Source organism: Emys orbicularis, chromosome 14 (assembly GCF_028017835.1).
Source record: "Emys orbicularis isolate rEmyOrb1 chromosome 14, rEmyOrb1.hap1, whole genome shotgun sequence".
In the NCBI taxonomy this organism is placed as follows: Eukaryota; Metazoa; Chordata; order Testudines; family Emydidae; genus Emys; species Emys orbicularis.
Window position 1 is genome coordinate 35915071 of NC_088696.1, and position 23460 is coordinate 35938530.

The 23460-nt window shown below is 44.5% G+C and overlaps 1 protein-coding gene across 7 annotated transcripts in view; it reads left to right on the top strand.

Annotated features, from left to right (window-relative positions):
* Positions 1–23460, top strand: part of GNAO1 (G protein subunit alpha o1) — a 271207-nt gene that overhangs the window by 203100 nt on the left and 44647 nt on the right. For 2 of the 7 annotated variants that reach the window (XM_065416742.1, XM_065416741.1), the window contains one exon: positions 13624–13733. In XM_065416742.1, coding sequence (XP_065272814.1) covers positions 13624–13733 — 110 coding nt within the window. Of the gene's footprint in view, positions 1–13572; positions 13734–23460 lie in introns of all 7 variants that reach the window. The other 5 variants (XM_065416740.1, XM_065416746.1, XM_065416743.1 and 2 more) reach the window with 4 other exon arrangements.

Genomic DNA, 23460 nt, shown 5'->3' on the forward strand with positions numbered 1-23460 from the left:
AAAAAGACGTTTGTAAAATTTCTAAGCCAGTTTAATATGAGCATGTTCTGGGTTCAAGTCAACACACTCTCCTTCTGCAAGAAAAGCAAAGATTTACCATGAGGGGGCTTCTGAGGGAAGTAGATTCAAAGAGAATGTTCTACACCATTATAGTCTTCTTCCATTTGTGTTTAGATCACGACCTCTGTGAACATCCTAGGTGGCCGGCACAGCAGGGGGAATGTAGTGGTTCAGGAGCCTGAACCTCTCCATCTTCTCCATGCTTTCTGCCTCTTCAGCTCCTGGCGCTGAGAAGGAGATGGAGAGACAGGGAATCAGGGCTCTTTGCCTTTCCAGCCCGGAAGCCAGGAGGAGGGGACAAGGCAGAGTCAGGGTGCTCAGCCCGGCAGCTCTCCTGCAAAACTTTTGTCAGTTTCACGGGCAGAAAGTGAAACTGACAAGAGTCTTCCAGGCTGACAGCCAGGGAGCCTCATCTCCATCTTCCTAAAATTTATCAGCAATACTGAAATTCTCACCGAAAATTTCATCTTTGTGAAAAGGGCATTTTTCATCAGAAAATGATCCAATTAAAACTATTTCAATCCGTTCTATAAGACCCACTTCTGTACCATTAAGGTCAATGGGAGTTGACCTGCTGGGACAGGGTGAATAGCTACGGGTTATTTATGTTACCCTCCAGTTACTTTCTCTGAAAAATCTGACCTGCGTTTGGTCATGTTTGAATGATTAAAAATAATACTTATTGAGTCAAACTTGACTGTCATTTTATTTGACTGACCTGATCAATCCCGCCTGCTTGTGCCACCCAGCTATGTTGTGAATTCATTAAACACAAGAACAACCTATTCCCTGGGACAAAATTAATCATAGATTTGCCAATGGAGGAACTAAATGGACATACTTTACATGACCTGCTGAAAGTGGTACAAAGGGGAAGCCTAAACTACTACAGTTAAGTTCATACTCAGTCTCTTTATTCACTGAGTTTGTACTCACTGTCCACCACACACACACACATCATTCCCTTCCCAGTAAATAAATAAACCATTTCTTTACCACTGTCTATGGATTTCACTGATTTGTGAAGTCCTAACCCGTACCATCCATACAGAACCTTTCCAGTTCATCAGCTGGGGTGTAAGTTTGCTTTTGAACAACCCTGCACCCTCATGAAACAGAGAAGACAGAGGAAAGAGCAGACATTCACAGCCTCCCAAGACCCTGCCAAGCGGGTGAGAACAGGCTCCCCACAAATATCTGCCTTTCAGGGAGGGGGCCAGAGAGAAGCAATACCTCCCCAGAGATCTTTCCGTGAGCAGTGTAGTGCCAAGAGCCATCCTCCCCGGAGACAGGGCAGAAGGCTAGTGGTCCCAGTTGGTTTCCCTGATGACTGTCTGTGCAGAAAGGCATAGAGGCTAAACTCTCTTTCCCTTTCCGGAGCTGCACTGAGGTACACAGGATGGGAGAAAGCTAACACAGCTCTGCCGCGCTGTAACTCCTACGTGGGAGTAACTAGGACACTTTAATCTCCTGGGCTATCCGTCTAGTGCCTTTCGCCAGCCCTAACTTCCCTTATACAAAGCAAATGCATAAAACATAAAAGTAATGAAACTTTGCACCTTTGCAAGCCAGCTTTGCCCAAAACCTCCCCCACGTCCGACACTCAGGAGGAAGCTAGGAGGTCTGATCAGCTGAACGGTATGACAGAAGGGCATTTAACCGTTCCCTGTGCTTCTGCCCTTGGGTCAGTTGTGGAGCAGCTGGAAAACTCTACTTACAGAGAAGGAAAGGGAGCAAAAAAACCGCTGCAACTCCCAGTGCATTTGTTCTCGCTCCAGCAGTCCCATGGGTGAGCCGCCGTATATTTTTAGCTCCTGCATATCTGAAATACCACCGGGATACTCATTAGCTAAAACCCCCGTGGGATGGGAACTGTTCGGGTGTTTTGTTTTATTTAATTGCTCGCTTCAGTACAGATGGCAAATCATGGTGGGAGGCTCCAATCCCAACACCTTGGGAAGAGAGGGAGAGCCAGGCCTCGGGGAGGAGGCAGGGGGTGGGAGGGGAAAAGTCAACCAGGCGATATTTAAAAATCTACCTGCTGGGCCCAGAGGGGGCTGGAGATGTTAAGGTCATTCACAGTTTGAGCTGTGTCCTGGGGAGTGAGAGAGAAAAAAAGGTGCGTTTTCTCCTCTTGGATCGTTAATTGCTTGTTAAGTCAGCTAACAAATGCACACATTGACGGATGGCCCCATACCCTTTCAGTCCAGGCTTAGTGGCTTTTTATATTATTATTTTGCCTGCTACATCTGGGTCTTTTTAAACCCAGATTTTGTTTGATAAAATGACTCTCAAAGGAAAATAAGAACTATTTTTAAACTTTTTTTTCCGGTGGATAACTTGTACAGCAGAAACATTAAACGATTCCAGCTCCAGTTCCCCTTCTGTTGCCCATCGAGGTTCTATTTTCTCCACTTTCAGAGCCACTAGGAGAGATGCTTTATCTCCCCAAAAGTTAATTCCCCTGGGTGGAGTAGAGCTGCAGGTTCTGCTGATTAGTCAGTGCCAAAAAAAACCTCCCTGTCCTGACTGCTTCTAGATTCATAGATTCCAAGGCCAAAAGGGACCACTGTGATCATCTCATCTGACCTCCTGTATCACCCAAGCCAGAGAACTGCCCCCCAAATAATTCCCAGAGCAGAGCTTTTTGAAAAACCTCCCATCTTGATTTTAAAAATTGCCAGTGATCGATAATTCACCATGATCCTTGGTAAATGGTTCCCATGATTAATTACTCTCACTGTTACAAAAGTATGCCTTATTTCCAGTCTGAATTTGTCTAGCTTCAACTTCCAACCATTGGATCATGTTACACCTTTCTCTGCTAGATTGAAGAGCCCATTATTAAATATTTGTTCCCCGTGTAGAAACGTATAGACTCCAACCAAGTCACCCCTTAACCTTCTCTTCGTTAAGCTACATAGATTGAGTTCTTATCTGGGCATCTGACCCTACAAGGATCAAATAGTCACTATCACAGGAGCCCTATCAGCAATCTTGTTTTGTTTCCATTTCTCCTGCGTCATCACTGTTCATTTATGTCCGCAGTTTATATCCTACTGCAGCATGTCATAAATCAGATATGCAATGACATCTTTTCTGGAGTAAGAGGCCTCCTCTTAAATAATAATACAGCAGGGGTTGCTTAAGTCCAAATACTGGAAGTCCTCTAGTTCGGCACACAAGCCCCTAGAGTAGGCGCAGAAGGATCCCCAGCATTTCCCATAAAAGCCAAGCAGGATTTATGACAGTGTGGCAAGGTACGGTATTTTTGACACCACAGAGTTCATGGTAACCACTTATATTTAGTCTCTTTCCTCCATTAGGATCCCAGCTCATGTTACAAACTGGTTAAAAGGAATCATTTCTCATCGGCCACTGAATTGCAGTCCTCTCCAGGGTTGAAACATGGCAGCTGGTGGAAAGCACACAGCAACTCTGCAAAACAGTTTGGGATGGAATGGGACGAACACTGTGTCCAGTAGAAACCACTGGAAGACCAGTGTAATTAGGCAAAATATACTCACTATACTTACTATACTGAGTTGGAATTTGGCCAGGTCAAAGCCTTATAGCATCCTGACTCTTACAGAAGGCTCGATAGAATCCTTAAGAGCACAACTAGTCAGGAGTCTGTGATGCTGGTTTAATAATGACTTGGAGAGGAAAGGGACATCAGCTGATCGCCATCACTTCCTGCAGCTCTTCTCTTTTCCTTTGTGCTCCCCCATGTAAGTACTGACCACACGTAGGCTATGAGAGCTAACAAAATCACAGTCCAAGGTAGATTCGCTACTGGCAGTGTTTGTAACTTTTACAAAAGTCTGCAAAGAGGGAAAGAATTTCACATTCTCAGCACTACATGGATTCTTTATGAATATATCAGTTGGAGCAAGACGACCTCTAGGATAGAAACAAGCCACCAAGATCAACTGAACTTACCAAGGCTCTTCGTTTGTCTTGGTTTGGGGATGCGTCCAACGCTATTTTTGGAATTGGTGGAGACTCTAAGAGGCTAGAAATATTTGTGGCTACTAAATTCAAATCTAGGTGATCTGTGATGAAGTCTTTATGTTCACAGAATCTTCAATGCATAAAGAATTAAGCCCATAGTATTTTATGCACTGAAGTCTTCAAGAGCTGTGCTGAGATTTCACCAGCCCATAAAGACTTTATGTGCTGGAGACTTCAAGCCCTGGTCTGGAATGCTAGAGTCTTCAGCAGCTTAAGTCTCCACTGCTGAAATCTGTATGTACTCAGCATATGTTCACGGAGCATACGTGTTCAGCAGATGGTATGGTGCCTTTAAGGCATAGCTCTGCATTTGGGATGTTGTGGAAGTGCCGAGCCCCGATGGGAGCGCCATTATGGCCTCACTACTGAACCATACTTGAAGAGCAGTGGTTCTCAAACTGGGGCCGCCACTTGTGCAGGGAAAGCCCCTGTCGGGCCGGGCCGGTTTGTTTACCTGCCGGGTCCGCAGGTCCGGTCGATCGCGGCTCCCACTGACCGCGGTTCGCCACTCCAGGCCAATGGGGGCTGCGGGAAGCAGCTGCCAGCAAATCCCTTGTCCCGCGCCGCTTCCCGCAGCCCCCATTGGTCTGGAGCAGTGAACCGTGGCCAGTGGGAGCCGTGATCGGCTGAACCTGCAGACCCGGCAGGTAAACAAACTGGCCCGGCCCGTCAGGGGCTTTCCCTACACAAGCGGCGGCCCTAGTTTGAGAACCACTGCACTAGCGCCATTGGCTGTTTGAGAGGGACAGCGTGCTCCCTATCCCTTCTCATCCACACTGGCAATTGCAGTAGCTTTGCAAAGTTGGTATACTCACAGGATTGCAAGGAGCGCATTATACCTCGCCCCTACCCGATGTGCAAAGGGTGGGAGAATACTTGTGCATCTCGGCAGGATGAAGCACAGTCAAACTTTATAAGAACATAAGAAAAGCCGTACTGGGTCAGACCAAAGGTCCATCTAGCCCAGTATCTGTCTACCGACAGTGGCCAATGCCAGGTGCCCCAGAGGGAGTGAACCTAACAGGCAATGATCAAGTGATCTCTCTCCTGCCATCCATCTCCATCCTCTGACGAACAGAGGCTAGGGACACCATTCTTACCCATCCTGGCTAATAGCCATTTATGGACTTAGCCACCATGAATTTATCCAGTCCCCTTTTAAACATTGTTATAGTCCTAGCCTTCACAACCTCCTCAGGTAAGGAGTTCCACAAGTTGACTGTGCGCTGCGTGAAGAAGAACTTCCTTTTATTTGTTTTAAACCTGCTGCCTATTAATTTCTTTTGGTGACCCCTAGTTCTTGTATTATGGGAATAAGTAAATAACTTTTCCTTATCCACTTTCTCAACATCACTCATGATTTTATATACCTCTATCATGTCCCCCCTTAGTCTTCTCTTTTCCAAACTGAAGAGTCCTAGCCTCTTTAATCTTTCCTCATATGGGACCCTCTCTAAACCCTTAATCATTTTAGTTGCTCTTTTCTGAACCTTTTCTAGTGCTAGAATATCTTTTTTGAGGTGAGGAGACCACATCTGTACACAGTATTCGAGATGTGGGCGAACCATGGATTTATATAAGGGCAATAATATATTCTCAGTCTTATTCTCTATCCCCTTTTTAATGATTCCTAACATCCTGTTTGCTTTTTTGACCGCCTCTGCACACTGCGTGGACATCTTTAGAGAACTATCCACGATGACGCCAAGATCTTTTTCCTGACTCGTTGTAGCTAAATTAGCCCCCATCATATTGTATGTATAGTTGGGGTTATTTTTTCCAATGTGCATTACTTTACATTTATCCACATTAAATTTCATTTGCCATTTTGTTGCCCAATCACTTAGTTTTGTGAGATCTTTTTGAAGTTCTTCACAATCTGCTTTGGTCTTAACTATCTTGAGTAGTTTAGTATCATCTGCAAACTTTGCCACCTCACTGTTTACCCCTTTCTCCAGATCATTTATGAATAAATTGAATAGGATAGGTCCTAGGACTGACCCTTGGGGAACACCACTAGTTACCCCTCTCCATTCTGAGAATTTACCGTTAATTCCTACCCTTTGTTCCCTGTCCTTTAACCAGTTCTCAATCCATGAAAGGACCTTCCCTTTTATCCCATGACAGCTTAATTTACGTAAGAGCCTTTGGTGAGGGACCTTGTCAAAGGCTTTCTGGAAATCTAAGTACACTATGTCCACCGGATCCCCCTTGTCCACATGTTTGTTGACCCCTTCAAAGAACTCTAATAGATTAGTAAGACACGATTTCCCTTTACAGAAACCATGTTGACTATTGCTCAAGAGTTTATGTTTTTCTATGTGTCTGACAATTTTGTTCTTTACTATTGTTTCAACTAATTTGCCCGGTACCGACGTTAGACTTACCGGTCTGTAATTGCCGGGATCACCCCTAGAGCCCTTTTTAAATATTGGCATTACATTAGCTAACTTCCAGTCATTGGGTACCGAAGCCGATTTAAAGGACAGGTTACAAACCTTAGTTAATAGTTCCGCAACTTCACATTTGAGTTCTTTCAGAACTCTTGGGTGAATGCCATCTGGTCCCGGTGACTTGTTAATGTTGAGTTTATCAATTAATTCCAAAACCTCCTCTAGTGATACTTCAATCTGTGACAGTTCCTCAGATTTGTCACCTACAAAAGCCAGCTCAGGTTTGGGAATCTCCCTAACATCCTCAGCCGTGAAGACTGAAGCAAAGAATCCATTTAGTTTCTCCGCAATGACTTTATCATCTTTAAGCGCTCCTTTTGTATTTTCATCGTCAAGGGGCCCCACTGGTTGTTTAGCAGGCTTCCTGCTTCTGATGTACTTAAAAAACATTTTGTTATTACCTTTGGAGTTTTTGGCTAGCCGTTCTTCAAACTCCTCTTTGGCTTTTCTTATTACACTCTTGCACTTAAGTTGGCAGTGTTTGTGCTCCTTTCTATTTGCCTCACTAGGATTTGACTTCCACTTTTTAAAGGAAGTCTTTTTATCTCTCACTGCTTCTTTTACATGGTTGTTAAGCCACGGTGGCTCTTTTTTAGTTCTTTTACTGTTTTTCTTAATTTGGGGTATACATTGAAGTTGAGCCTCTATTATGGTGTCTTTAAAAAGGGCCCACGCAACTTGCAGGGATTTCACTTTAGTCACTGAACCTTTTAACTTTTGTCTAACTAACCCCCTCATTTTTGTATAGTTCCCCCTTTTGAAATTAAAGGCCACAGTGTTGGGCAGTTGAGGTGTTCTTCCCACCACAGGGATGTTGAATGCTATTGTATTATGGTCACTATTTCCAAGCGGTCCCGCTATAGTTACCTCTTGGACCAGCTCCTGCGCTCCACTCAGGATTTATATCCCGGGGTCATGGCAGGTTCTCAGCAATGGGAGAAATAACTATGAAGCTAGTGGAAGTTAACTTGACCACACTCAAAGTGGCTGTTATCCCATCCCTGTGGTCATCTGAAATACCAAAAATCCAGTCTTTTTGCTGGAACACAGTTGTACAAGCGTCTTTTTACAAAAACCGCCTGAATCACGGATGATGTGTCTCCCAGTCTGGTTATTAGTCATTATCCTGCATTGCTCTTCTGTGCAGAAGTGACCGTAAGCACTGTGAGGCAGGGACCACAAAGGTCTTTTTGTCGTAGGTGTGCATGGTGCCTAGCACAATGGGAGCCAGGTCCCTTATTCGGTCCTTTGGGCACTACTGCGGGACAAATTATAAATAACAATGACAGTGGGATTTGTAGCGCAGTGGCTATCACTTGACGCTGGTGTGAAGTATTTGGTTGCGGTGAAGAGACACATTACTGCAATTTGACGGCTGACTCTAGTGTAAAACTCTACAGCAGGAGGGGGAAATTGCAGCTTCCCTTCTGCCATAGCAGTCACTGTGTCATGATAATCTCAGGTGCCTTCTTTCACATCCTTAGTTCTGAACCAATGAGAGAAGCAGCAAGATAAACCTGAGTCATTTGGGCATTGAGGGTAATGGGAAATGTCATCGAGGGATACATTAAACTCCACCCTCTCTCTCCTCCTTTCTAATCACCCCCTGGACGTGATAAATAATCTGTCTGGCTCCCACTGCGTGGTGGGGTTGGTGTCATCCAGATAGAACTAAGGTCTAAAGTTTGGGTTTCATTTCCAATTCTGCAGGAGTTTGGAATGGACCAGGTTTGGGACTTGGGGCTACCTGGATGACCCCAGCCCAGCTGGCTGGGGGTCTCATGGGACTCAGGAGGGTTGTAAAGCACCCCACACACGCCTTGACGGGCTTCACACTCATCCTTAATTCAGCTGCGCCTGCACAATTCATCGTGCGCAACTCACAAAGCTGCTCACCGTTCTGAGAACACGAAAACCCTTAGGTGCGAGTGTAGTGAATTAACGCTGGCAACAAAGGCACCGTTTGGAATTTTCTGTCTTTGGGGCATTTAAATCAGGCAATATTTGAACGAGGAGGGTCAGGTTCACAACTTGTGTAACTCCCCTGACATCCCTGCAGTTACCTAGAGATTTCGGTCCAGAGAGTTTATAATCATAGAATATTAGGACTGGAAGAGACGTCAAGAGGTCATCTAGTCCAGTCCCCTGCCTCATGGCAGATCTAGTTATTATCTAGACCATCCCTGACAGGTGTTTGTCTAACCTGCTCTTTAAAATCATTTTCAAAAATCATCCATCAGAAAGAATTCCATCCCCTGTGTTTCTTTTTTGTCTGATGACACTGAAGAAAAGAAAAGGCTGACGGGTAGGAGAGTGTCCTGACCCCTGACAGGCTGTAAGGGGCCACGGCTTGCTTCCCCCTTTGGATTACATTGTAAAATCCTCAGACCAGATCCTCCTCTTGTGTAAATTCTCCACGTTCCATTGACTTCAATGGAGCTACGACAATTTATCCCCGCTGAGGATGTGGCCCTGCATCTGCTAGTAGCCCTGAGGGCTCCACACTTCTCTGCAATGAAGTCTTGCCCCTCCTATCCATTTCCCCTAGCGACTTGTCTCACTTTATCACTGACTGCGAGATGCCTTATCCTGTTATTCTGCCCTGCCAGCTGCTCCGTGTCTGAAGCTCAGCTCATGCAGCAGCTGTGTTGGGAATAACCAACTACCGTGCAGCTGATGCACTGGACTCTCTCCCTGGGGCCAGTTTAAGCACTTGAGGCAAAGCGTTACAAGCGAAGGTCACTCAACAGGTTCAGCGAGGCCAGAGACCACAGCAAGAAATTAATTATATAGTCTAATGAACAGCTTTCTCAACAGAGCTGTGCGGAACAAGCTCTCACTGCAATTGTTTGTGTTTCGGTGTCTTAACATTCAGCAATCTAGTCACCAAGAGCAAAACTTTCCAAAATATCCTTCAGCTGCTGCATGTTGTTCTCAGCACAATGGACTGCAATGTGACCCATTTACAGCTGTCCAAAAATGCAGAGGGCCAGCGCAAAGCCTATTAACTATTGAAATCCCACTTAGGCCTTATTTTGAGTGCTGCATACAGCCTGTTCTGGCTCTCTGCACAAGGCTGAATTACACGCAAAATGCATTCATTCACTTGGAATTGTCGAAGTGCAGATGACATTTCCTACTTGCAGAAAATTCCTCTGGGTGCCAAAACCTTCAGAAAAACTTCCTGAGGAACTGGACTGATGCCATGGGATAAAGTATTAACTAGTCACACCTCTGGAAAGATGAGTTCAAATTCCAGGTTCCACATGCTAATCCAGGCTAGGCCAGTGGGAAAAAACCTTCCAGTGAAGTGAATGCAGTTGCTCCAGATTTGCACCGGTGTAAATGAGACCAGAATGTGGCTGAAAATTCCTTGTGATTGCTCATCCATGACGCTAGTGTCCAGCGTCCTTCTCATGAGACATCTAGGATTGTGACAGCACAGGGTCTGATGGGTTAGGCATGAAGGGTGCTAGTAGGATGCTGGACTGGAATAGAGGACGAGGGTGGCAGGTCAAGGCTGTGATGCAATGTGGAAGCCCATGACTAGGGTGGGAGTTGCAAATGGAGAGCAAAGTGCATTGTCAGGACTCTGTCTGAGAAGGTGGCTGAACGCCTACACCACGCAGGGCCCTAGCGTGGGCTGCTAATCTCTCACTTTCATGAACGCCAAAGTCACCCAAATCCTTTTTCTTTAGAAAAATAAAGAAAAGTTGCCTGTTATTAAAATAGGGAAGGGAAATCAATAAAAATACATGAAACTAGATCATGGGGAAGCCCTCTGGAAATCAGTTTGTGAGCAGAGGATTCTGATTTGGCAGATATGAACCAGGTCTTGAAACCATGCAATTTGTTATCCTAGCGAAGCTTCTTGGTATTTAAACCAGCTGACGCTAATTACACCTTTAATGCTTTTAGGAGTATATTGTCCATGATGAGTTCCAAATGATCTTTGGACAACACTTAACAGCCATAAAAAAGGAAGTGATACTAGACTGTTATTCTCACTTGCAGTCTAGAGCAGAGGAAATAATTGAGTTTTCAGTTGGGTGGCTGAACCAAATAAATAAAAAAAATATATTAATTTCAAGTCAATCCAGAAATGATATTGTTCCATTTTTCTCACTGAACCCCCCCACCCCCCAAAAATTTAGTTTTGGGTTGAAAGAAATGTTTCATATGACCCAAAACAATACATTTTGTTTTGGTTTGGGGTGTTTTGTTGTTGTTTTTAAAATTAAAAGTAACTCAATTTTCAAATGAACCATTGTTTCAAAATGAAAAGTTGAAAGGTTTCACTTTGAAAATGTCAAAATGGAACGTTTAGGCCTTTTTTGAAATTTTCTTTCAATTTTTTTTTTCTTTGGTTGAAACTCTTCACCAAATTCTGTTTGAATCCACTAATAGTTTTGGTCCACCTGAAACTGAAATTTTCAGTGAATAAAACTATTCACCTGAAAAATTTTGCTCAGCTCTGTTACAGTCAGCCAGTTGGCATGCGTCTCCAAGGCAAACACTACAGAATGCAGCCAGTGGAACATCTAGGAACTGCTTACCAAACGGGTCCCAGGCTATGGAACCAAAGAGAGAGTATCTTATCAATTAATATAGCCCACTAGAGCTCAGTCAGAAGCATTCTGACTTCACCAGAGCTTGATACCCTGGCAGCCCAGTATTGATCTTTTATTTATTTTTCAACCAATGTCAGTGCTCAGGAAATGTGTCAGGGTGACAGTCCCCGAGACTGAATTCCATTCTATGTGCACAGGATCTGTACCATACGAGCACAGGCAGTGCAAGCTTTGCCTACACTCTCTCCAGATACAACTTGCACCTCCGGGCTCTTGAAGTCTTTAGCACCTCTGCTGAGACTGCCAATCTGGCTGGATGTTTTGGGATAGTGACACCTGCTGATTGAGAACTAGATTTGGGCCACCAAACAGGCATTGGAGGGCTATGACTTTCGGTCACTACTGACGTAGGTTGGATCTGAACAGGTGACCTAGCAAGGAAAAGCTCTAATAACCCAGTGCCAATCCCCTAGGCTATTCAGTCCCCTTTTTGTGCTGCTAGGAAGGGTCCCTCTCAGCTTCGGGGGGATGAGGCAATTGATGACAATTAGTGAACTATTGTTTAGAAGCAGGCAGCTGATGAAGTTTGACAGTGAACCTAAGCAGTTTCAGGGCACTCTGGGTAGGAGATGTTGGCCCAGCAGCTTTAGGAACTGTCCAGTTGGCAAAGAGATCAGACCACACATATGAGCCGGGACATAAAAACCTGCATGTTAATGAAGAACTGCAGGTGCTGCGTCCTCTGTTCTTGTTCTAGACTATTGATTACAGGGGCACGTTTACAGAACAAGTTATGCCTCTGTGGACAACTGTCGAACAGAGAACAGCAGCAGCAGACGACACCCAAGCGGACGTAAGTGCATGAGTGCTCTCTTAGAGCAGTGGTTTCCGATCTGCTGCACCAGTACACCAGATTGATGCCTCCGCTGTACTGCTCAGTGCCACCTCTGAACTATGTGAATTCTTACTTCCAAAGCCTTGTAGCTCCTTGCCAACTCTGTGGTGGGGATAGGTGTGCACATGGGGGGATGGGATGGGTACTGAGAGAGCATAAGAACTCAGCAAATAGGCTCATAAGAAAGTAGACTTGGAAGGATTAGTATTTGGTCCTGCCATGCGGACAGGGGACTGGACTCGATGACCTCTCGAGGTCCCTTCCAGTCCTAGAATCTATGAATCTATGAAAAGGATTAGATTTTTATTGGTAAATGGAGATAAATGTCTATTTCACAGCACACACAAACTAATGAAAAAATATTTCCATTGATGATCATCTACATGCACAGATATTCAAAGTGAGAAAAATGCTGCTCGAGAACTGAGTTTGATTTAAGGCTATTTACTTTGTGTATTTTGGCACATGACGTGGACAATTTGTGTTTTAATGGTTATGAAGCTGCAACCTTTTGAAGCTCAACATCTACTGTCATTAAATAATTATTGTCTGACCCCCCTCCCTTGTCTGACACCCCCCCCCCCATAATTTTCCACAACTATGAAAATTGAAATCAATAAAAATTGGGGGGGGGAGATTAACACCCATAATTTTGCACAACTGTGAACATTTAAATGGATGAAAACTGAAAAAAAAGATTAAAAATAAACATCAATATTATCCATCAAAATTACAAAAGAATGAAAATTGAATTCTGCCAAGCCTATCAATAATGGAGGAAGAAGAAGGAAACCCTTAGCGTACCCATCACAAAAAGCCTTGAAGAGTCAGTGCTGGTTCACACAGTTGTAAGTGACCATCTCAAAGTAACTTCCCCTCTCCTCCCCCCCACCATGCAGGTGTCTCCTCTTGTTTGTGGTCATCACTGTAAGCTCATCATGACAGGATATCTGTCTTCATCCAAATTGTGCAGCACCATGTACATCTGCAGCATGTAATTATTATTATGAATTCTCAATAATGTCATTATATGCTGATGTGAAATCATGGGAAAGAGGAAGAAGAAGTAGACAAATCTGAAATAGTCTAATAGGCTGTATTTTACTTACCTTATCATACTATAATCCTCTTTACTGTGGTGGGGTGACACATGACGAAACAGAATTTGGCCTAGCCCATACCTCACTTTACTGGTAATTTACATGCATACATAACTGCACTGTATCCGGTTTATTTGTGTTGCTGAATAGCCCATGTGGTGTACATACATTATACATATTGGTCCATTTGCTAATTGGACATACTTCGCTACCCTAACTTTGCATAATGTGGATTGTGCAAATATGTACTAGGAGACCATCACTTCCTAATGGCTTCTTTGACACATCCTCATTCCGGCCTTAATTCTGGCTGCTCTACTGGATGACTCTGCTATGAATCCTAAAACATGAGTCAGAAACATGTGGGCTCTTAGCTGAGGACTCTCTCTATTATTTAGGAGTCTCAAGGAGAGGACAATTCTCCAGTTCCAGAATACATCTCAGCAACTCATGTGACCTGTTGCTTCTTTCCTCTCTAGGCTGATGCTAAGATGGTCTGTGATGTAGTAAGTCGAATGGAGGACACAGAGCCCTTCTCTCCAGAGCTGCTGTCAGCTATGATGAGACTCTGGGCAGATTCTGGAATCCAGGAGTGCTTCAACCGGTCCCGGGAATATCAACTTAATGACTCTGCCCAATAGTGAGTATCCCATTCCATAGGTTATTATATCAGAAGGAAAGGAAATGTTGCATTTGGGCTCATTAAACTTTGGTCTGAAGTGTCCTTTAAAATGCTCAGGTATGTCTTGGCAATGACTCTATTGGAGGTGTTGTTTAAAGATTGGGATGAGTGTTGTGTCCAAGCTATTAACGTATCATGCAGAACTCCGATACAGATCTAATTCTGATCTATCCAGAGCTAGTCTCTTTGCCCAGAATAGCTCACCCCAGGGCTTGATCTGGATGTTATAAAGGGAATGTCTCAAAGCAGGTTGCTCCATACACTGATCTAGTGGATCCGCTCATGGGGATAGTTGACTTCTGGACAGTCTGATAGATAACAGGACAGTTTGTTTACCTGGTTAATAGGACAAATTGTAGCACAATGTAGTTGATTCAATTTCCACCTCCCTAACAGAGCTCATTATGGTGATAGGCCTCCCAGAAATTCAGAGACAGACAGACAGATTATAGTAAAAATAGGTGAACTCTTTGCTGTTACAGTGGTGTTGGTTTCCTTGTGTTATTAGTATTATTCTTAACAATGAGCTCAAGGTGCACAGTTAGGAATCAGATCCAAGTTTTCACAAAGATCACAAGTGTTCGAGTCTAGGGTCTTGGTTCATCTCATTCTGAAGATAGGAGGGCCACCAACAAACTTCTAATCTGGACCTACATCTAGATATGAATTTCCCAGAGTTTGGGTGTGTTCATTTGATGCATTTTGGCTTGGACCCAGCTTTAATTGTTATCCATCCAACACTAAATCTGTCGGCTTCTACCTAACGATTGATACTAAAACAACTTCATTTTGCAACTTAATCAATGATGCTGTTTGGGTTGTTTAGCTTCTGTGATAAAGGCTGAGATCAGAATATAGATCAGAACTTTACACCAAAATGTTGGGATTTCAACTGATCTCACTATGCTGTATCACGGCATAATGATGCAGTGTGAACAGGCGCTTACTCATGTCAAGATGGGAACATGCAAATATTGTGATGTCATGACCCAGCATCCTCAGATCAAGATGCAGTTATTTTGTACTCCAGAATGAATGTAGGGGACTGGACTAGATGACTGGAGGTCCCTTCCAGGCCTATGATTCTATAAATAGCAGGTGACCCTAACATTATGCCAATTCCAAATATTTATTGTATGGATATTCACATTTAATCTATTTCACTAACAATAAAACAGCCATTTTTGCCAACACAGACTTTCATGATTCTCTGATTACGGCTGTGCTGGCCAAAACATTGGTGTTTATGTTATATATATATATATATCCTCCATGGAAAAGTACCAGTAGGAAAGTATTCCTGTATTTTCAATCTTCTTTTAATGCTATTTAGCAGCTGGAATTAAGGGGGAGTAGCCCACACCAAATGACCAGCACACTCTGCAGAGTCCATCAGCTAGTGGTCTGTGAACCGACAACAGATTGGGAATCTCTGTGCTATATTTTCAGCAATGATTGTATTACAATCACAGCCAATCAGCATTAATTTCAATGGAAGATGTGTGACTAACTCCTCTGCAGTGCTTTGAAAATCTCCAACACACCCACATGCACAAACACACAGAGTGTGAAAGAGAGAGAAGGAGGAACTAAAGTTTGGAAGGAACAGAAGAATTAAGAACTGATCCTGCAACCCTTACACACAGGAGTACCTCTTGAAGACGATGGAACTACTCGGCTAAAAGTTGGAGGATCTAGATCTCTAGGTCAGCAAGGCGCGCTCATGCACATCAGCAGGGCCGGCGCAACCCATTAGGCTACCTAGGCGGTCACCAAGGGCGCTACAATTTGGGGGGCGGCGACCGCGGCAGTATTTCGGCGGCGGGACCTTCCGCTGCCTCTGTGGGGGGTGGCATTTCGGGGTGGGACCTTCCGCCGCCTAGGGCGGCAGAAAAGCTGGCGGCGCTCCTGCACATCAGTCACCAGTGAAGGAAACTAGTAGCTTTAAAGGCCTTCACTCTTTCTCTTCAGTTGTCCCATCTGCAGCTACTCTAGCCAGATAAAATCCACACCTCTCTCATAATACCAGCTGGGGATTTCGTTGTGGCTGGAGAGTTGTTTCTATGAATTCAGCATTACCTTTAGTTTAAACAGCTAACCCAATGAAGTCTTTTGCATTTTCAGATCTGTTGCCATAAGCAGAGATCCTGTCATAGGACAAGGACACTATAACATTTCTGGTCCTCCCCTAGGCCCTGGTGCACTGTGCCAGATGGTAACACAAGTGACAGTTCAATTGGTGCTTATTAACACCCAATGAATCTCTTTTTTAAAGGCATATTTTTCATTTAACCCTTGAACACCTTTTTTTGTTTCATTTTTTAATGTAGCGAATAATGGCTTTAAATCACCAGCACATACAGAAATTATTTCCTTTTAATGCAGAGAAGGATTGACTCCAAATCAGATCCGAATCTGAACTTCCCCAAAGTTTGCAGGTGTTTGGATGCAGTGATCCGGGGACAGTCTTTTGGTTTGGGCCCATCTTTGTATTAAACATGTAGCCTGGTATCTATGTAGCAGAACAGAGTTGACATACAGAAATATGTTTCATATGCCAGAGTAGTCCAAGGCACTTCTCAACCCACTGAATTCTATACTCGAGTGCAGTCATTATATAGCATAGCAGCCTGTATGAGTGGAATTTTCCAAAGCACTCATGTTGGCCTAACTCTGTTCCCATAGCAGTCCAGGGTAGACCTCCCACTCGAACGCCGAGAGTCCCAAGCTATCTGTCCAACTTAGGCATTTCAAAGGCGTTATCCTCTCTACGCTGTTATGTGCGCCGCAATCCCTCAGACGCAGCCCTAGCCATTACCATCTGTTTTATTAACTGAATAGATATTAGCCAGGACACAATGATTGTCCCCTGCTTTTTTCTACATGTACCAGGAAATCTCTTACCGTCTACATTAGCGACCTCCCTAGAATCTAAGCAACTGGAAAAGTAACTGCCTCATTATGTTATCCACTGGCCAATGCAGAATTGTTCCCTATATCACGTCCTCTAGTGCTTTGTTAAATAACATAAGCTAGGAGGCTCCTACTGCTTCCCTTGGGAGACTAATCCACAATCTAATCAATAGCACAGAAGACAGAGAGAGAGACACCAGCATGGGTTTTTTTAGCCTAAATTTTCCTATGGTTAATTCCATCCCAGTACTCACAGATTGTACACTCTTGTACTGCCCTAAACACGATGTGCATTTGCAGTTCCTCCTCTCCATCAAAGATGGGCAGAAGAGATCTGGGTTTCTACATCTCACTTATACATATCCCTGCATAGGGCTTTTCCAAAGCGTTTTGGTTTGGTTTGTTTTAAGTCTATACAATCAGCCTGTCTTTATGGAGGGTCTCACACGCATGCTGAGGAAAGTGGGGGTAAGCTCTGATTGCAAGGAGGAAAATGAGAGAAATAACTGATCCTCTGTAAGGGGCCTCTGGTATCTTAGACAGCATCTTCCATTAAGAGTAAAGCAATAGGCAAAGGAGTGAAAGGGAAGGACATTAAAACACTGCAAATGCTTCTGTCATTTGGTGGTGGCTTTTTCATCTGTCTCCAGGCAAATTTATTTGTGGATTGAGTGCTGTATCCCTAATCACCTGCTTTTGGTTTCTTTCATTCCCACTCCATCTCCTTGTCCTCCCCACCACCACTTTTATTTTTTTAATCTTGCTGCCTCCGAGCTATGGCGACCCCTGCTCAGAAAGAAAAGTCTTGGGCACTCCTCGTGTCTTTTTCTTGTACAGCAGGACACCTTCAATTGGAGTGTATTTGTAGACCCACATTTGTGCTCAAAAATCATACAATAGGTGTTTCCTTTGGGATTCTTCAATCTCTGACTTTGGATCAGATTTTAAAAGCGAAAGGTCTTTCCTCTCATCAGATTCCTAACTAGGCAGGTTCAGTTCGGGGCACTGCACGGGAAGAACCTGATTTTCAGCACACACGACTGGGTGCCTACTTCTGAATGTCCCTATCGGATGTGCGCACACAAACTGAGTACTGAAGTAGCACATACTCTTGGCTAGATAGGTAAGAAGATGGGCAATGGCACATACAGAAAAAGGCCAGAATCCATTTCAGGTGGACACAGATATACAGGTTATTCTCCTCCTTATTCCAAATAAACAGAACGATCATCAGACATGTACAATACAAAGATGTATTGACTTTTTAGCAACATGCCCAGCGGCTATTGACACCTTAACATTCCAGGGTCAAGGACTCTGTTGCCAATGAATTTTGGAAACGTTACACTGAGTTCAGAGTAAAATATTGGCATCATGCTTACGGCCTCAGCTGCACAATCCTCCAGAGAATATTTTCAGCTCCGCTCTCTTTGAAGGAGAATCTGCTTGAGATATTGGTATAACCTTCATTCCAACTATTACTGTACCACATACGCCAACCAACCCCTTGTATGGAGAATGCAGAGGTGTTAGAACATGCTGCAAAACGCTGCTAACGTAAATCATTGTATAAGGAACAGAAGGAGTCGAGCGATCTCTTGAATGGCAGCCTAGTGATTACGCTGCTCTAAAAGAACCCCAGAGAGGAACTAGGACATACGGATGGCTGCTAACTGCCTGTTTTCCCAAGACAGCTCCCATATTCGTGAGCCTGTTTAACATCCTTCAAGCAAGACTTGCAGAACACTGGAACAGTTCTGTAATATCTTCCTAGTCATAGAATCATAGAATATCAGGGTTGGAAGGGACCTCAGGAGGTCATCTAGTCCAACCCCTTGCTCAAAGCAGGACCAATCCCCAACTGTCAAGCCTGACCTTAAAAACCTCTAAGGAAGGCGATTCCACCACCTCCCTAGGTAACCCATTCCAGTGCTTCACCACCTTCCTAGTGAAAAAGTTTTTTCCTAATATCCAACCTAAACCTCCCCCACTGCAACTTGAGACCATTGCTCCTTGTTCTGTCATCTACTACCACTGAGAACAGTCTAGATCCATCCTCTTTGGAACCCCCTTTCAGGTAGTTGAAAGCAGCTATCAAATCCCCCTTCATTCTTCTCTTCTGCAGACTAGTCAGTGCAATATCACCACAGACTGCAGTTCCTAGAATGATTTACAGAACACCAGTCCCGCCTTGTTAACCTTCCACTGCGGTCATTGGTATGTGCGAAGACAAGATAAAAGTAGGCTGCACCGTCCCATCAAACTCAACCCTGCCCTGGATGGACCAACTCCAGGAGTAAGAGGATAATTTATTCTCAGTGCCTATTCAACAAGGGGGCCGGCTGTGATGATGGCTTTTGTGGTGTTGAGGAACCAGCCTGAGATCCCTCAAGCCCCAGATCCACGCAGTTTCATACTAACCCCGAAAGGAAAGCATTGAGAGGAGCATATGTGAAAATTCGTCCGGTGATTACGCTGTGGGAGGCTTCCTTCCAATCTCCTCCCCCACCTCACTGCTTAACACAGCTCTCCTCCCCAGTCTCCTTAGAGACCATGAAGCTTTAACTAGGTTGCAACATGTGCACATTTCCCCATCACCCGGCTATCCTCTAAGATAGCTAATTTGCAGCGCATTGGAAAATGGAGCCTGATCTCTCCATTATTGCTCCCAAAGGCCTGGTCCTGCTGCACACAGCCCTGTCAGATGCAGCAGAATTTCTCATTGCCAGCTCTATTTGTCTTGGTTGCTTGGGTTCCCTCCCCCACACGCCCCTTTCTTCCGTCACACTGGGTTACAAAGCCTTGGATTAAGCAAAAGGAAGAGGGGACAGCACATGTCTCAAGGGTCACCACACATGAACCTTAGCAGAGCTCATCACCCTCCAGCGTTCCATCCCCTTCCCTCCCCGTGCTGCAGCTGGAGCCGGCCATTATTAAACACAAGGTCACAGAGCTGCTCTGACAAAGAAGGCTGGTGCTCATAGCGTAATATACTCTGTCCCCGAAGCAAAGCCACTGACAGACAAGGGGCTAGAAAAAAGGACTAATAGGGCTGAAATTAAGAGAAGGACAATTTAGAGTTGACTATCAAAAAGAATTTCCTAACAGAGAAGTCTGTTAGATTGAGAAACAGTCGCCCAGTGGAAAGGGTGGATGCCCAGTGCCGATTTGTGGATAAAGCACTGGAGAATGCAGTGGACAATCCCACGCTGGTAGGTACTCCATAGGTCTTTTTCATCCCTAACTCTGATTCTAAGGATCCAATGATTATTCCTCAGAAAACTCTCTCTCCTCCTCTCCCTCCCCCTTCAACACTGATTGTTGGATCCTCCTTTTTCCTTAGCCCATCCTCTGTGGTGGATGGACTAGGAGGGAGGGTAATGAATCCTGCTGCAGACATGAAAGTAATGGAGTGTTGCTAGGGACACTAGGGCAGAGGCTGAACATGGCTAGAAGATGGATATTCATTTCCATTTAGCACATCAGGTCTAATTTACTGCTTGTGTAAGTACCATTCTTGTGCTTTATTACCCCTGTACAAGTGCCACGTGCTTTGGGACTGTGTAGCACTGTGAAATTAGTTTTACCAGCAAAGTAAAGATTCAGCTTGGATGACTAGCTGGGCACTATAGCTTTACACATAAATTCTAAGACAATGCACATTTTAATGCACTCCGATTACTAGAAGGTCCTCTCAGATTTAAGAAAGAAATATTATAGGTCATGTTTTTCCATTATTATTCCCATCAAATGGGCAGATTCCATTTTTTCATCACATTTGTCCATTAAAATGTGCTTGACATGCTCCCTCCTCTGTCTATCCCATCGCTCAACCTCACTTAGGTTTAATTGGAAGGAATATTAGCGTAAGTGAACAATCCAATTAATTGGGGTGAGTCTGTTGAGCTATTTATTGAACAATCCACCTTTACACCTTAGGCCACAAGTACCAATAAAACCAAAAGGGATAATTTGCTGCATTACTCAAGTCGGAGCTGTAGATACCGTTTAGCTGGATTTATGGCTTGACTTATCTTTGCTTGCAAGTAAATATTCCTGCCTTCGGTGCTCAAGTTTGAATGTTAAGCTCCCTACGTGATGAGCAAAACCAAGCCGCCCTATAAAACTCATATCGCCAAATGCAGTTGATTGGACCAGTATTGCTCACTGCCGTTTACTTCAGTCAGAGGTGAACAGACTGCAGAAGGGGAAAGCTCAATCAAGTCCAGAGAAGGCCGATGTGGAATAACATTGTTTGTGCCTCGTGAGGTAACTATGGCTCCAATTCAGAGGTGCTCAGGCTCCGGAACTGTCTCTTACCATGCGCTTGTGCAGTGTCTAGCAGAATGGGGTTGTGATCTTGGCTGAGGCATCTAGGTACTCTCATAATACAAGTCAATAATATTAAGTACTGTAAGCTGGGAGACTAACTCAGCAGGAGGGGACGTTACCATGGCAGTCAGCAAGGTCTTTTCCTTGAGAGACATCGCTTATAATATGAGAATAGAATACGTTAATTTAAACAGAAATGGAAATGGGAAGGTTTCTGAGCTTAGGGTTGAATCCAGTCCTAAGGGCCTACATGTGGCGCCCAGCTTCCCAACAGTATCCTCCCATCTCTGTCTCCCAAACAGCCCTTGCCTTGAACACTGGTTCAAGGAACAGTGAAAGTTGAATTCAGGTTCACCCTACTTCACAAGGGAGCATGGAGGGGCCTGGCACCATGTCACAGCTATGTACCTGGAAAGAGCTGTGTAAGGTCCTTGTTGTTAGCTACAGAGAGCGACGACGTGATGCAGATACTTTCCCACCCTGGCTTCCCTGGATATATGAACATTTATGGATTAATCCTTTTCCTGGCACTCGGCAACACTGAAAGAGCAGCATGTAAGAGGCAAGAACACATTGTAATAAACTTTTCTTGCCATTTAGACAACTCAGCTGAGTTACACCATTGAGCTAGCATTGCTTTGTATACCTCCAGCACATGGGCAAGAATTTTCTGTAAAACAGGATAACTGCCCAAGTAATCAGATACTGTGACACACCTGCAAGATTTACAACAGAGAAATCACACTAGTTTATCAGAGCTCAGAACATATCCATGATGTCTAATGTCCAAATGGTATCCGAGTCTCTGCAAACAACTGCCATTGTCCAAGGGTTCATCTGTCTTCTCAACTCCCTCCCTTGAAGCTACTGAAAAATCAGATTTAGCCATATGAATGACAAGACAGACAAGACAGAAAAGCCAGGGTAGCAGCGAAAGGGCCCATTTTCACGAGAATGAATCTAGGAGTAGAGAGGGCTTGGAAGAGGGAGGAAAGAGAATATCACTCATTACCCTTTGCTTCCTTGGTTCTCCACTTTTCCCACTTTATACATGACTTTAGTGCCTTGTGACAGGCACAGGATTCACAGCCCTGGAGACAGAGGTTCTCTATGTATGCACAGAGCAAATACAATAAGGACAGCAGTAGAGCAAGTGTCTTCTACACCAACCCAACAAAATGCTTCAGCCCTGAGCTGGAGGAACCAGACTCCAGGGCCCTTTAGTTCAGACTCCGCTCACCTCTCTGCTTGGACTTCCAATAAGTTTGCCAATGAGCAGCTAATGTAACGGTGGATTTTGTGACAGAGACTCTTGTTCAATACTAGACTGAGGCCCACCAACTAATTTCAAATAAGCCACTCTCTTTCCAGATGAAGGCACTGTCTGCCTTTCCCTTTGAAATTCCATCTTCCGTGTTGTCAGCATTGTATGTGTGTGCTGAATGTAGCGCGGCATTGTCCTTGAGTTCAGGGGCATCATGGACAGTCTGGTCCAGTCTTCCTGAGCTGGTAGAATAGTGGCTTTGGCACAATGTCTCAAAGCCGGAAGGGGTTAAAACAAGGGAAGAGTGGAGAGATGTAGATAACTCTGCCCATCATTCCCCCATCCCACCCCCAAACAAAACACCAAACAAGCTGGTGACCAGCACTAAGAAATGTCATTTTCTCGGTTGTTGGCGTTACCAGACAAGAAGCTGAATCATAGTAGGAAAGGTTAGAAGCCTGCAGTGCACTTAGTCTATGCCAGACGCTGACCGGGCGGGAAATCAATACGCATCAGATGTACCCATTTCTTATAATGATCCCATCTGTGCTAATAAACTGCAGTTTAGGTTGTGTCAGCAATTCTCATCTAAACTGTCTTCAGACGCTTCCAACTCAGCTCTGAAACATTCATGCTGAGAAGGATCTTGGAACACGAGGTCTCCAGGCTGCTGAGTCAGCCAGAATTCCTCCTGGGGACTCACAACGGAGACAGGGCAGAGCAGGATCTCCATCATGCTTGGAGGGGATTTACTACATTCCCTAATACAAGCCCAGCCGGCTCTGTTGGCTGTTGCAGAACAGAGGCTGGGGCCATGACCCTGCTTTCAGCCTACCCCTTTCGGCTCCCTTTTAGGCCTTGGCAGTCACAGGGAAGGGCATGTACTCTGCAGTCAGCTCCTGGCAAGCCCTTTCATGAGGTGGGTGGTCTGTCGGGAGAGGAGAAGTCATTTGCAAACTTATTTCCTTGAGTGGGCTCTTCCATCCATCCTTTCAGAAGCGCAGGCACAAATTGTTTTCACAAAGGATGACCCAATCAGATGGACTCCTGCTGGCCTCATTAATAAAGGAGTTCATTAGAGCAGCTGCCTAAAGAGAGTAAATGGCAAAGCAATGTGGTAGGACCTGCTCCTTTAAGCTGGCAGATGTCTCCTGAATTTCTAGGGCGGGTGTATTC